Below are 16041 nucleotides of genomic sequence, written 5' to 3'. Positions count from 1 at the left end.
GCTTCCTGTTGTTTTCTTCTTCTTCTTCTTACAGGATTTGCGGCAACACCCGGTTGTTGATCAGGAGCCTCGTGTTTCCATTGCGGTTTTGCGACATAAACCAATTTCGCCTAGAACCACCTCGTCCTAGCGTCTAAACTTTTTATTAAACTAGTTTTTTCGAAATTGTGTTTCCATTAAGCAAATTTATTGTCAAATTATATGGTCAATGGAAACACAACTAGTGTTGTTACTTTTTCCTGATGTTTTCACAATAAAAATCTATCCAGATTTAGCCAAATTTGCCCAATATCTGCTTTTAACTCTAAGTAATTGGACAGATTTGACCCTACTTACTATGAAAGAAAACAACAAATACTTTCTTACATTTTCCATTGTAAAAATTGGTAATAATTTAGCCCTTAATTACAAAAAGATGTTTGTATCAATATTCTGCGCTGGCAGGGCCAAGTTTGAGTGACTCTTCATTTCCAATCCCGGGATGCGAAAAATCTGTCAGGAGGCCACAAATGGCCCCTGAGCCTCACTTTTGATCACCCCTTATATAGAGTTAGTTAGTTAACGATGTGTTGCCACAAGAGGGCGACACCACTTAAATAAAGTTTTCTTTACGTTTATATGTCGCTGTCTACACAAAGACAGAATCAACTAAAGACTTACAGCGACTCCTACATCCCACGCGCCAACTTCGTCACGTCGCACATTTTCCGACAGAGTCTGTTAAATACCATACTCTACTTCCCTCACTGTTTGGTCGTTGTTGTTGTTGATTGAATCGGGATTTAAATAAAGCGTGGAAAAGACAGTGCGCGCGCGCGCGACCTCGTTGGCTCGCCCCCCCCGGGTTGAACTTTGAACCTCATCCACCTCAGGGAGCAGCGACTCATCCTACCGAGCTGCTCAAACCGCACGAGGAGCGAAATAAAGTCATCACGAGAGAAGGAGTGGGGTGTGGGGGGGGGAACCTCAGCAAAACCTGATGGCTCAAACTCCACGGACGTCGTGATATGTTTTTTACCGGGCTGATTTAAATGCTCTCGCGGCGGCTGTTGTAGTGGGTTTTTATTCTCGGGAGAAAAACTGCCCTCCGGAAAAACGAGCCAACAAACAAAAAGTGGAGATGTTTGACGTGAAATTTCTCGCCGCGTGCGCGCTGGCTCTGAGTGCGGTCACCCACGGCGCTGAGGTGGCTGGGCGGAATGGACAGGGATTTCTGGAGAATATTTTACACTTTTACGGCGAGAATAAATCAATTACGACAGCGAAGCTTGAAGATATGCTGCTGTTGATCTCAGCCAGGAGGTCTGAGTCAATAAGTGAAGGAAATCCGCTGGAAAGCAAAGAGGTGTGTAATTCCTTCACTTTTATGAACAGTTTTGAGTTTTTTTTTCCCATTCATTTTATTTTTTTATTTGTAGAAATAAATTTACTTATGGTTGTCAGGGATCATTTCACTTATTTTCCCATTTTTACTTTCCTTGTGTATATGCATAATGTATGGAAGGGTTTTTATTATTCACCATATGTTCTGCTGGAGAAAGTCATCTTTAACTCGGGCTGCCCTTTAGATTGTGATCCAAGTTGGTTCTTTGAACATAATAAATATTCAGTGAAAGATAGAGAAATTGTACGTCAACACATTAGTCCAAAATCATTCAGAAATTCCAGCATACTAATGATTCCATAAAGTATCACGCATACTTTATATGCAGGATAAATACATGCAATAAATATACAGAGGTCACCATTTACATTATGCCGTTTTAGGGATTGGAGGTTTTTGAAAGCACGTTGCCCATATAAGTTCACCAAAACTTTACTTTATTTGCTGAACAGATTAATAAGAGATTAGGATGTTTGAGAAATCCTTTAATCTCCAGTGGCAGCTTTGCAGCTGCGCAAAAATACTTGGACGGACTTAGCTCTGCCCTCGAGACTCAGCTCCCCTGCAGTTTCAAAGTTTCCAAGCTTTTGCCTCACTTAGCAGCCCGTCTCCATGTCTCCACCACTCGGCTCCTTCAGACTAGCCAGCAGCAATTAGCAAACACCTGGTGGAACTGAGCATCGGCTGAGCTCATTATAGGAGCTACTTCTTAGTGCAACGCTGGTAAAAATGTTGTTAAAGGGTTAATAGAGAGAGAAGCCATGTTGTGATGACCTCCTGAAGGCGGAGTTTCAAAAAGAGCAGGAGTTTCTTAAAGAGACAGGGGCCCAATTTCAAGGTGTTAAATTACAAAGTAAAATTTCTTTTATGTCATATTTCATATGTGCAGCAAATAAAGGTAGCAGTTATTTGCTATAAAATGGCGCTATGTGCCTGGAAAAAACACACAATACTGCCCCTTTAATTATTATTATTATCATTAAGGAGTTGAATAAATTCTTGAGCTTAAACAAATAGAGAGCACAGTAAGGAAAGAACATTATATTGAAATATTGACCATCATAAACCGCTGATCTCAGTTCCATAGTAAACTTATGGGCAGAACGTAAACGGCGTCTCTGAGCGAGGTATTCTACTAAATACTAAAGAAATATGTGCAAGCTTATGATTTTGAAGATGGTGAAAAATGAAAACAACCCAAAATACACAACTTAACTTTTTAAATATGTTTTTTTTTTTAATCAGCACAGCCAAAGTTATAAAAGAAAAATGTTTATGAAACCTACACATCTTTAACAGAGTCTATTTTTAAACTCTATCCATGACTGTGTGTAATAACATTAAAACTTTATGGTGCAATATAGTGCTAATCGGAGCATTCAGGTGGAAAGAGAAACTCTCCACACAGCAAAAAGCCAGAAGCATGGAAGAAATAAAGTCTAATATCATCTGTGTGGCCCTCAGTGTCCCTCAGCGGAGCAGATTTTGTCCCACTTTGGCTTCAGTAACGTCACTGAGCTGACCGTGGGACACCTGGGTCAGATCTGTCCCGCCGTGTTGACCCAGGTGCTGCTGCCCTCCTGCCCCTACGTCAACCCGATAACGGTGCCCTCCGTCGACTACTCTGGTGAGTTGCTGCATTTCAACACCGGTTGGATTTCTTAATAAGTCCGGTTGGACTTATTAAGAAGTCGGGTTCTTCTTAATAAGTCCGGTCGTGACCAGGGGCGCCGCCAGGAATCTTGGGCCCCATGACAAAAAATTTTAATTCCCCCTGCACACCTGCTGTTACAATTTCTTGTAATTTTAAAGGCTTGCAACTGCCTTGTTTCTTTGGTTCAATACTGATAACTAGCACAATATTTACTGCTCATGAATTTTACATGCAACATTTCACATACAGTTTACAAGCAGGTTGCTTAACTTTTTTCTATTAGTTTCAGATTACTGAAATGTCTCTCCCCATGAGCAACAGTCATAGGCAACATGCAACATATACATGAAGCAATCCAGACTTCTCAAAAAATGCTATGTAGTTGCATTTTATTCAAGCTGCAGTATATAACTTTAATAAAAATATATGTTTTCTGCATATTTGTTAAAGCTATCACCATGTCGTGACAGTTTGTTATGAGACAGATAATCTGTGAAAACAATCAATCTCCTCCCCCTCATCCCTGAACTACTATTACTGGTTAAAGTAATGCTCCGTTCTGGCCAAAAACAACCAATCAGAACCAGTAGGAGGGTCTTAGAGCTGTCAATCAACCTCATTCATTCACTACTAGATGTGCTAATGGTGGAGAAACAACTTATCGTTATTGCTAGCTACAGCACAGCACAGAGCGAGGCGGAGGAAGGATGAGCAGCCGCACGAGATTGTGATTGACAGCGCTAAGACTCTCCTGCCTCTGATTGGTTGTTTCTAGATAGCACTGGGAGAAAGCAGAGGAATTTTACTGATTATTTCTATACCATACTGTCACAACATAATGACAGTTTTAACAAATATGTAAAAAATATTTTTTTTTTATAAATAATTATAAATAAATAAAATAAACAAGACCAAAAAAACCAATGTCAATTGCTGAAAAAGATCAAATAGAGCAACTTTGCCGTCCTCCATTAAACCTCCCTGTTATTAGCTGCTGTTTTATCAAATAAATTCAATAATTGTTTGCTGAATTCCAATGTTTGTTCAACGTTGTGACAGTGTGGGGTTATGGATTTCTGGCTGTTACCATCATCAACCTGGCGTCCCTTCTTGGTCTGCTGCTGATCCCCTTCACCAAGAAGCCTTATTTCCCTCAAGTGTTGACTTACTTTATAGGCCTCGCCATCGGGACTCTCTTTTCCAATGCTGTGCTTCAGCTCATACCAGAGGTCAGTAAAGATTTGGAGGTGCCTTTTTTAAAATTTTTTAATTTTTATTTTTTTTTATCGGGTCTAGAAATTCAAAACCTAAGTACATTTTTGCTGCTTTTGTAACAGAGCCGAATAACAAATGGTCAAGTCGAGAACACCTGGTTTCTCAACCACTGAAAAGCTCTGTTTTGTTTTTCCTTCACAGGCTCTGGGTTTTGATCCTAAAGCAGATGACTACGTGGCAAAGGCAGTTGGCATATTTGGAGGATTTTACCTTTTATTTTTTGTGGAAAAAATACTGAAAATGTTTCTCGGGATTGGCCTCGAGGTAAGCTGTGTAGAAAGTGAATTTGTTTTCTCTCTTTTATAAGTGATACTCTGTTCCTAAACAAGCTCTCAGTTTATAGTGTTTCATTTCATTTCTATAATTATTTTGTGTTACAATATAGAAATAATAGCGTACTTTGCTTAAGATTTAAATTAGTATAAAACTTTATATGTTTCTATCAGTTTTCTATCAAATGTTAGTTTTATTTTGGATGTAAATAAATCTAACTAATGTTAAGCAAGCTCAAAACTATAATAATTACATTTAAGCCACTGATAATGAAAATACATTTATCTCTGCATCCTATACGCTTCTATTCAAAGTTGATAATTAATTTGAAGCTAATTTTCCCCAAACCCTTTTTTTTAAATTGTGCATTTAGCAGATGCTAGCATGTTAGCATAGCTAATGCTAGTATTCCTCACTTAGTAAAGTAGCTTCCTTTCAGGCAACAGTTTTTCAGTAATACAAATTCCCATTGGAGTGTCCTGTTGTTGCGCAACACCCCCCTCCCCCTTCTTTCTCTACTCTCTCACTCTCTACTTCCTCTTCTGAGAGGGGAGATGTGCTACCAGCTCTCCTTCTAACGGGTTAATTGAGTTTCCTAAATCTGCTGGGATTTACCCTGTCCAGAACTGAAGTAAACTCTGTTTAAGCTGGTTTCGAGAAACGATTCGCCTGGTTATCTGACGGCCAACATCCAGGTGTCCCACCCTTCTTCCCCCTGTGAATTAGCCAGACTGAGCAGCCTACAGCCAACTAGTTTCACAGAGCACACCTGTTAACGGTCGCTCGTTCTCTATTTTACAACTTGCATTTGTTATTGAACCAGGCAGGTTTTAGTGACTCGGGCGAGTCCCAAGGATGACGTTTTAAATTTGGGCTACCAGCAACCTAAAAACATTTTAAACTTTTTCCTCTCCAGAATCAAACATCACAGCTATTTTACAACCATCAAAGAACTTTAAGGTGACTCATTAACTGAATGTCCACAACATCTTTTAGATTTTCTTTATGCTAAATATTTTATTAGTAAGGCATTTTTGCAAGGGTCAGTACAGCTTAATTCAGTAGCAGAAATAATCAAATAAGTAAAATCAGTCATCTAGTCTGTCTTTCCCTACTGCTGACACTGAGAACTAAAAAAGGGAACCTTTGAGAGAGACGGACGGAGTTTGGCGTTTCGAACCCCAGACCTGGCTTGATGATGAAGAAGGTGCTGCAGCAGGAGGAAGATGTTGATCAGCGAAGGCAGGGATCTCTGTAGGTCTGATGAGCTTCTTCTCCGCATGGATGGTGAGGTCACACAGGACTTGGTGCTGGCAGGAAAAAAGGCACCAGTTCTTCTTCTTTGTCTTTGCCTTTGTCTTCATCTTTGTCTTTGGGGTCTGAACCCAGCCGATGAGAGAAGTGCGATTCGAAGCCACAGGTTGTGGGCCTGACGGGTTGGTCCCCATGGCAGGACAGTCTTCGGCTCCGTGGCCCCGGCTCTTCTTCAGCTGCAGAGTTCTTTGTCCATCTCGATCTTGGCTCGAAGCTGCCCGGAGGATCCAACCAAAGGTTCCTCTTTTGCACCCACCTTTTATAGGGTTTATCCACCCCCCTGGTGCGTTTGCTGTCTGCTTAGACAGATGATCTCATATCCATCACTGTCTTACAGACATTTCCTGATGTCTGTGCTAATGTCTCAGGGTTGCTCAACCTCCTGTGTCCATTGCCTGCACGACCTTTTCTCTAAATAAGGCGTTGATCATCTCTGCTCTCCTGTTAGTTCCCCTTTTTCCCTTAATCGTTCACCTTTCACCTACCATCTACCTCCAACATATCAGTGATGTTTAATTGCAGTTACACCTTTTACACCATTTCAAGTTCAATGTCAAAATCACATTTATATCACATTTATTTTCTTTAGCTTCTCTGATTTAGCATTCATTTATGATTTTATAACCATAACTTATTAATTATCCTTATTATAATCCTAATGCGAGTTATTACAGATGTTTTTCTGAAAAGAAACCAAGAATAATCCATGATTCTAATTATTTGATACCAAAGTTACAGCTACTTGTTTTTCTTGTAAGTGTTCCCACAAATGTACGTGTAAATATTATTACAAGTAAACCATTATTAATATAAGTATTTTACTTTGAATCTTATCAAATTACTCAAAATGTTTAGATTTCATTCTTTAAACTTTCATGCTTTAAAATAAGGAATAGTCTCAGCTATTTTTATAAATCTGCAGGCTGGAAACTTACTTCCTCTTTTTCCAGGAAACCTGCTTTTCCTGTTTAATGACTCTCTCTGTCTGACTATGATTTCTTATGATTAGATAGAAAAAAGTAGAATTAAAGCAAAGTTTGCATGAGACAAAAACAACACACACAACCAGATTTATTTTATTGACACTTAAGTCTACTGTTGGGCCTAGATGTCACTTGAGTGATTCATTTTAAAGATAACTTTATTTATTATTACTGTTAAACTTAAATCTCCAGCATGGGGAAGTGGGATGAGCTCGGATTTTCTTGACAGTCCACATTATGGACATGATGGTGTATAAAGGACATAAACATAGCAAATGCAGCATCATGCTAACTAGCTTATTGCTCATTGGATTTGCTACATCATCTTAGATTTTGGATTTTTTGGGGGTAGGGATTAGCTAGACAAGACAGATTTGGCTTAAACATCAGACTCATCTTTTCCTTATGCAAACTGATAATTGACTAAATTTGTAATTTTAAGGTTTGAGTTTAGTATCTAAAGGAGAAATGTGGAAAAAAAAGAAATGTTTGAGGGGGAAAAAACTGAATTTGGCCGGAACAGAAAATGATGATAGACGCCATCTACTGTCTCACGGTTGGGAACTTTTACGTTTACGGCACAAAAACAGAAATGGTCAATCATTTCAACGAGAGCAACTCCATTAAACACTGAACTACAATGGCATTATGTGAGCATAGGGTACAGTAAAGGGGAAAATTTGCTAGCAAATTTAAAATAAAACGTCAGTGTTTCAATCCAGTAAAGCCAATGATGTTAATCTTTCATAGCTCTAACCAAGCCTGAATTATTGAATTTTAATATAATTTGTTTCCCGTTTTTATGGTCTTGCTGTGACTGCTTATCTGATATAAACTTCTTTTGTTGGTTGCCACGTAAAAGCATAATGTCATTTTACATTAGTCATTTTTTACTGTTAAAATGTGTTTTTTTGTCTTTTTGGATGCTTTTGTAACTTTCCTTCTCCAGACAAATCCTCACCAGTTGATTAGTTTTAAAGGCTGCCTCTCGAGACCAGTGAACTCTGCCAGATTAACCTGCATTGACTGACTTGTCCTCAACCTTGTAATCAATATTTTTTCATTCCTTTGATGCCAGTTGTCTGTACTTTACCCCTGACAAAGTCTTTCTGCTCATGTCAGATTAACCTAGAGAACAACAGCCTCCTGCTCAGTTGCACATTATCTTATGAGCAGTTCCCTCCGGGGATAAGATTATAAAAACAGTTAGCTTTCCTGAACTGTTATCTGCAGGTACCATGTGCTTGATAGGAAACTGCTACTGAAGACGTTCCACTATCTCACCTGAGAGGATTTAATCACTGGGATTAGGTTGTTTGTGCGACTCAATTAAACACTAAAGACGGAGCAGGAGGAACTGCAGTGACACTTTGACACAATTTTTTTTTTACTTCTTTTATTTTAGTTTCCCTATACAAAAACATCAATGTTCTGCTTCCTCTTTGTTTTCAATGCCGGTCCTTTAATGAACTCATTTGATGCTTTTCGTCTGTGTTTCCAGCACGGCCACAGCCACTTCACTCCCGCGGACCCGCCTCAGGAAAACAGCGTCCAGAACGGAGACGCTCGGGTGAAAAGCGACTCTGTGGTGTTGACCAACATCGCCACCGTTTCTACGGACAAGAGCGGTCCGGCTGTCGAGCCCCAACAGGTCCCGTCTGCAACACGTGGCATTTTTACTGAAAAGCAGTGATAAAACTGTTCCGTAGGTGAACAGGATGGATAAATGTTTAGGGATTGAATGAGGAATATTATTACTGTTACTCAGTCTGCCGTAAGCTGCTCAAACAACATCCCACTTGTGGCTTGTTACTAGGGCAACAGCTAGAGATTATAGTAGAAATCAATGAATCTCTCGATTTGTTCTGACGATTAATGGATTATCCTGACGATTAATGGATTATTCTGATGATTAATCGGATTATTCTGATGATTAATCGGATTAAAAATGCCACATTCTGCAGATTTTTCATTTAACCACTTCAGTCTTTTTATACAACCTCAGAAATCCATAAAAGATGCAAAAAAAAAATACATCTGCAGCTAAAACGACACTTAAAACGTCACCATGTGAAAAGCTCAGTGCTTTCTCCTTGACTCCGCATCAATGAGGTGTAGAGCTCATCTGTTGATCTTTTTTCCCCCGCAACTAATAATTGGATAGCAAAAGGCGTCTATTAGGGATCATTTGAACTGAGTGAAGGTACATAATGCTATTTTGTATTTTGTACAATTTTGGCTTACCACTCTGAGTATGTTGCTCTTTCAGCATTTTTGTCTTTTGTTTTTTTTTTTTGAAGTGATTAATCGACTACTAAATTACTTGACAATTATTCCAATAATCCGATTAATCGTTTCAGCCCAACTTGTTACCTTTAAAAAGACTGGTTGATCGGACTCTTTTGTTTCCTCATCATGGCTGATGTCTTCAGCGTTCCTGGAAGGCTTTCTAGAAGATTTAGCGCTGTGTTTATGGGACCAGCAAGTTCAAAAACAAGTGGGGGAGGGGTGCCGCCACGCTACCCTCATCTCCAAAAGCCAACGACTTTAAGCAGTCGGATCGACAAGATGGAAAACTTTAGCAGATTTGAAACGTACAATTTGAAACCTTGGTGTACCTGGTGTCAGTAACCGGCCCACGTCTAAGAGGGAGAAATTTATGAAGCTTTTACCACTGATATGTGCAGGTCAGAGATTAATAAGGTTAATAAATTACAGCGACTTGTCTGTTATCACATTGCTTCTGGTTTGAAAGGTATCCAAAAGCTAAACAAACACGAGAGAAAATGATCAAGGAGAAAAACTAAGCTGTGAGGAATCCGATCCCCCTTCATGGTAAAGGGGACCCATTGTCTGACTTTTACACAAAGAGCCCTTGTTGGTCCATAGCTAGTATAAGCTTCTTTTTGTCTCCTTAGAGGGATTCCAAGCAAGTGCCAAGAAATCTGTTTGTCTCTGTGCATTCTCCGACTTCCTGCTAGCAACACTCGAGCCATTATTTTTCTAATTAAAGAGATCTGCTGCAAACTGTTAAGTGCAGAATAATCAGTAAGGACAATTCAAGTAATCAATCTTTTTTTCTCTCTCTCTCTAACAAGTTAGAGGAACAGCAGTGGGCAGTGAACCGGGTCCCGTGGAAGTCATTCTTTGACTGTTTCTTTATTTTCTGATTGAAGTGGACTTTAGCGTTTGAGCTTTGTCATTGATTCCATATGTTTGCTTTGACATGACCAAACACGAGCGCTGGCTGCATGGCCTTTCAACCCGCGTGTCGCTGTTCCAGGACGCCCAGGTGTCGGAAGTGACGTGTCACTGGCTGCGCGGGAAGCGCATCGCCAGCATCAAGACGGTGGCCTGGATGATATCTCTGAGCGACGCCGTGCACAACTTCATCGACGGCCTGGTCATCGGCGCGTCGTTCACCGTGTCCGTTCTGACGGGGTTCAGCACGTCCACCGCCATCGTTTGTGAGGAGTTTCCCCATGAGCTGGGTGAGAGAGACTGACTGTGATAGGTCATGTGGCAAAGTGTGCGATGCCTTTGGTTTCACCGCTCGTTACTCTACTGCGTCAAAACAAAATCCAGTGCGCCCACACTCAAACCCAACTGGCGACTCTTCAGTCCATCGTCTGAAAACGCACGCGGTTGCTCAGTCGACCTGACGGGCCCTGCAAGAGAGGCAGCTAAGAGGTCCATGCAACAAGTCAATGAGTGAAAAATGATGGAGTCCATACTTGATAGTCCGGTAGAGTCTGTTTGATTAGGGACCAAATTGAAAACATTTGTTACATTTTCAGCTGCTGCGGTTCGCTTTTCACACAACAAACAAACAAACCAACCAAACCCTCTAAAAATACATGTTTACCCCCGTCGCCTGTTCTGCTGATGCACCAAGAACCACTGAAGGAAACGACAAAATCCTCTGAAGAAGACACTGAGTTCAACTTCTTTCTGTAAGAAATCTAAACAAAAATAGAGTGGTGTCAAATCTTTAGCGCTTGTAAGATTTCTGTTTTGTCGTCGGTAAAATGCAGCGAGCCATTTTTCCCGCTTGCAAGTTTGTCTTTGGTTGTATTTACCCAGAATGCCCTGCTGCTGTAGTGCGCTTCCTGCTTTTGGAGCGGTCTCCGGTCCGCTTGGTGTTCACATATGCATTCGAACTGTGCCAGAGTTCACTTCAAGCCAACAGGAACCTACTGGGTTTGTAGGCAGATCACAGTTTGCTTTTCTGGTCCGCATCAGATTTCGATTGGGCATCACAGCTCCGCAAACGACCCAGACTTTCTAGGCAAACGGACTGGAGTTTGATTAAAGCAGAATAAACAGTTCTGGTGTGAATGCACCCTAAGACGGAACTTTCTGGACTGAACTATGTCTGGCAGAAGTCCGACACCACACATCACCCTCCGCATCCCATGTTCAAGGTGCAATGTGAAGGCACCATCAGGCTGTAGGGGTGCTTTCTTCAGCAAGGATAGAAAAACTGGTCACAGGGGATCAGAAAACACGTATTGTTAAACCCCATTCACCTCTTACTAGGTCAACGACCCTTCACCCCAGAACCACAATGGAGCAACTTTGATAAAAGTAAGGTTTCTGTGCTAGAATTTCCCAGCTAAAATCCATAAAAGACTTGGAAAAACAGTGTCCACAGATGTTCTCCATCCAATTTGACTTGATTTGAGCTGGAAAAATGTTCTCTCCCTATATGTGTAAGGCTAGAAGAGACATACCCAAGAAGAGTTGTAGATCCAGGTGCGACAAAAAGTGACGCCACAAAGTATCGACTCGGAAAGGAGGAATGCAGTCACCTGATTTCAGATTTCTGTCATCTGTCACTGCTTTGTGTAAATCGAGATCACTGGTGACAAAATGTTAGAGAGTTCACGGGTTGTGAATACATTTGCAAGGTAGAACACCATCCTCAATTCTTTACAGTAGAATTTAGCCAATAGCTCAATAGAGGTCAGACGAAGCAGAGTTGTTCCTTTAGCTTTTTCTTTTCTTTTTTTTTTTTTTTTTTTGATGCAGCTGGTTTTAAATCAGTGTTTCCTTCTCTGCAGGCGACTTTGTTATCCTGCTGAATGCTGGAATGAGCGTCCCGCAGGCCGTTTTCTTCAACCTGCTGTCGGCAATGTCCTGTTATGTCGGCCTCGTGTTCGGCATCCTGCTTGGAAACAGCTTTGCCCCGAATCCTATCTTTGCCATCGCGGGAGGAATGTTCCTGTATATTGCACTAGCAGACATGGTGAGCTGTCCATCTGAACGTGTCTGTTTGACGTTGTCTGGCACTTCAACCGACTGACTCCTACTTACGAGACTGAAACTTGTGTCGTCTGAGCATTTTGTTTTTTAACTGATTGCTTTCTTTAGCGTTACTCTGCCAGCTGTTTCAGCTGGGAAAGCTCTTGCAACACAACCCTGCTCATCGGTTCGGCCCAGATACACTTTCTGGGGTCACCAGTGCAGCATATGCAAGCTAAAGACATAGCAGTTTCACCTCTGGTGGTCAGTGGAGACCAGTGTCATATTAAATAGAAAATATAGTCAACATTAGACAGAAAAATAATTAACCAGACTTGGCATTCCTTAGAAATAAATGTCTCATGAAGTTAAACACAGCAAACCTAATGGGTCAAGCTTGTAATGTCGCCCCCAAGTGGCTAAATTGTAGACCTACAATGACCTCCAATGCAAAAATCTGTTTAATTTTGACAGAAAAAGCTGAATTTAAAAAAAGAAGGTAAAAAGATATCTCTGGAAATTTTTTGCAAAATGAGACATATTTGGTGTGATTTCAGATTCATAAATATTAATCACTCACATGTGGAAAAGAGACCTAAGGAAGACGTTTTGACTTGAGGTAAAAAGGTGAAGGAGCTTCTACTTTACATTGCACACCGTAACTTTTCAGGAAGCTCGTTGATAAATGGAAAAACATTTGATAAGGCTGAAACTTTGACTCCTAGCAGGTTGCTCTACAGTTGAACCATTAGCTTACCTAATAAAAAGACACAAACACTTTTTTTCCCCCTCAGTCTGAAGTTAAGTCAGACCAAACTTCTCTTGTTTTGGCTCAATCAGAATTACCAACATTATTTCTATTTGCTCAGTGCCACAATAATGAGAGAATATGTCAGATTCTTTTTTTTCTTAATGTCTTCTAAATCAGAAATTTACACAAATATTTTCTTTCCAGTATTTGTTGGCGTTGTCTTCGAACTTTACGACTTGGGTTAAATCTTTCCACAAGCTTCTCGCCATAGTTTGCTGGAGATTCTCTCTCGTTATTGTGTCATGTAACAGAAATAATTTTGGTCGATTCCAACTGACCCAAAACAAGGGAAGTTTGAGTTGCCATGACTTCAGAGTGAGGAAAAGGAAAAAAAAAGAAGTATGTATCATTTTTGTTTTCTTTCTTTTTGGTTTCAACTGGCCGCTTTGCCTAATATCATAAGTGTAATTCATGTTTCTCCTCCATCGCAGTTTCCAGAAATGGACAGTATAGCAAAGGAGCAGCAAAAAACTTCAAGCAAGATCGTTTTCTTTCTGATCCAGAATGCCGGGCTGCTCACCGGCTTCGCCATCATTCTGCTGATCACCAGGTTCGCTGGGAACATCAACCTGGGATAGGAGAGGAAAACGGAAATCCTCACACGGTGCCTTTATTTTTGTTTCTGCTCACACACAGGTTGGAGTGAGTGTGAACGTAAAATGAATGTCTGTACAAACTAAACCAAGTGTTGAATGGTTCAAAACTGAGCTTTTATACCTTTTTTTTTTTTTTTTGGGACTATCAATCTAGTGGAATGTTTTCTCCATAAGAAGGGAACTTTTATGCAATCAACATGTAAAAAAGAAAAAAAAAATCAAGAACATTTATCTTAAAGAAACAATAAATTATTTTTAGTCTTCAAATGTGAAATGGTTTGCATTTACCTAATGTGTGCTGTGTACAATTTAATAAAAACTGATGATTTTTAGCTCTGCTTCATACAGTTTTTTAAACTCTATTCTGAAACAACTTCTGCATTCTGGCATTATTTGAGTTTTGTTTTCTTGCTCCCACAAACTTTCAAAGGCATGTTTGGTTCATTCCTATGCACATTTTTGATTATATTGATTTTTTTTTTGGGACTCTTGGAAATGATCAAAGTGTACACAAACATAGACTTTTCTATATAAAATAAATAGTTTGATGAATTGTTTATGCACACGGTATATGCTCTCTGCAGTACTAAAACTATTGGAACTGATATCAGCAATCTCTGCTAATCAAAGCAAGAACAGCCTCTACAAAAAAAAAGATTGAGCTTTTAATATATCGACGTAGGTTACGGAAGACCATCCCTGCTGCAATAGCTGGAACTGAAACGTAAGCGAAGCCGCAAATGCTAATAACTTGGACCAGTAGACCTCAACTCTGAAATATTGTGTCTTTAGTGCTTAAATGCCAACTGTGATTATGTTTGGCAATGTTACTTCTCTAACCTGGTGAGTTGGAAAATTGCGTAACACTGTCACTTCTAACCTTGTTAAATTACTAAGTCATAATTAGCCATAATTAAGTTGCATTAATATCACTAGTAGGTTTTACGTTCATGCTCTCCTGCAGGAGCCTGAACTTCCATACTCTTAATTTCTCTTTTTGTTGTTTTTGTGCACATTTAATTTTCTTTTGGTTGTGTTTGTTGGTGCTTTCTATAGCGACTAGGGACTTAAACCTGCTACCTTGCATTATGTTAGCAATGCACACTTTTAATTGTGTTTTCCGTGTTTTGATCCTTCTGTTCCCCGAGGATCTTATTGTATCAAAAATAAAAACAGAGCATTTGAATCTTAGTTTTGACAATATTGTACAGCAAAGCCTTACTATTTTTTATTTCATTGCATCATCTTGGTATTCAGCGGCCATCTGACTCAAATGTTTGGTTCCATACGTCAATAGGATAAAAAAATTGATGTGTATTTCTGTCAATGAACCTTAATGAACCCACTTGGACAAAACAAAGATGGAAGGCAGAGACAGCCACAATAATTTATGTCTCAATTATCTTTCAGCTACCAGATGGAAATGAAACCATGCCTTCTGTCGTTTTCTCCTTCATGTAACATTTGATCATTTTTGGCATTAAAGCCAGCTTTATACTTAACCAAATCTAATTATTTCTGAAGGTAATGACTCAGTAGTTTTGGTCGGGATTCGGAACTGGTAAACGGATCTGGCTGTTGTACTGGAGGGAAAATGGTGCAGCACAGCACCATTAGGCTACTTATTTTATTGAGCCATTTTAGAGTTTGTATGTCGTTTTTAGGCTAACTCAGTGGGAACATGTGGCTTTATATACCAGTGTTATGGATAAAATGATTCTGTATCTTTCCCCTACCTCTCTGATCTGCTCACATGCTGCACGCTTTCATAACCACAACATGTAGGAATGGCAACAGTCTTCTATGTCACACATAACAAAAGCTGATTAAGCAGATCAGCACCTCTGAGAGAGGGTCCAAAATGAGAACATAAAAGCAGAACTACAATCTTTGCTTCACCCCCAAGGTGAGCTGAGTGAATCCCAGCGCTGGACGGTGAACGTCGCTCTGTATCTGTTTCATTAAGACGACATGTAACATTTGATCATTTTTGGCAAGTTATGGACAAAGTGATTCTGTATTTTTCCTCTATCTCTTATTTATTTACACTTCTGCTGCTTACCTAACCATAAAACATGAGACCGTCACCAGTCACATAAACCAAATGAAACCGATTACACAACCATTTAGGGAGCAGAACTCGAACTGCAACTTGTTCCATTTGTTCAACTTGTAACGTTTGATCATTTTTTTAAATTAAAGCCTGTTTTTTACTTAACCAAATCTCATTATGTCTCAACGTAATAACTTTCATTTTTCTTTCATTGTTTACGGTTCATTCTGTCTTGGTAATTAGACAAGACTGTTGGGTTTTTGTTCCCTTTTGTGGTTTTTTTTTCTGTTCTCCCTGTTGGTCTGTGGCTCCTCCCTTCATCCACCAGATGGCACCAGAGGCCGTTTTCCTGGAAGGGCGGCACAGGTGGCTCAAGCGCACCTGTGTTTCATTATCCAATCATCCTGAGGCTTAAGAGGAGCGGACGGTCTGCACTTCTTCGCCTGAGTGTTAG

General features: G+C 40.0%; 1 protein-coding gene across 1 annotated transcript; it reads left to right on the top strand.

Annotated features, from left to right (window-relative positions):
* Window positions 1-66: 66 nt before the first annotated feature.
* On the top strand, window positions 67-14725 carry slc39a8 (solute carrier family 39 member 8). Its single transcript, XM_032546258.1, has 8 exons — window positions 67-1345; window positions 2849-3011; window positions 4098-4267; window positions 4455-4577; window positions 8385-8534; window positions 10167-10374; window positions 11947-12131; window positions 13370-14725. The coding sequence occupies exons 1-8, from the start codon at window positions 1121-1123 to the stop codon at window positions 13514-13516; spliced, it is 1371 nt and encodes a 456-aa protein (XP_032402149.1). The 5' UTR covers window positions 67-1120; the 3' UTR covers window positions 13517-14725.
* The last annotated feature ends 1316 nt before the right edge of the window (window positions 14726-16041 follow it).

Source organism: Xiphophorus hellerii, chromosome 19 (genome assembly GCF_003331165.1).
Source record: "Xiphophorus hellerii strain 12219 chromosome 19, Xiphophorus_hellerii-4.1, whole genome shotgun sequence".
NCBI classification, from domain to species: domain Eukaryota; kingdom Metazoa; phylum Chordata; class Actinopteri; order Cyprinodontiformes; family Poeciliidae; genus Xiphophorus; species Xiphophorus hellerii.
This window is presented reverse-complemented; position numbering and strand designations above follow the sequence as displayed.

Coding starts and splice junctions, on each gene's coding strand:
- slc39a8 (XM_032546258.1), top strand. CDS start 1,121: ATGTTTGACGTGAAATTTCTCGCCGCGTGCGCGCTGGCTCTGAGTGCG. Junction 3,012..4,097: donor GCCCTCCGTCGACTACTCTG/GTGAGTTGCTGC, acceptor ACGTTGTGACAG/TGTGGGGTTATGGATTTCTG. Junction 4,578..8,384: donor TTCTCGGGATTGGCCTCGAG/GTAAGCTGTGTA, acceptor CTGTGTTTCCAG/CACGGCCACAGCCACTTCAC.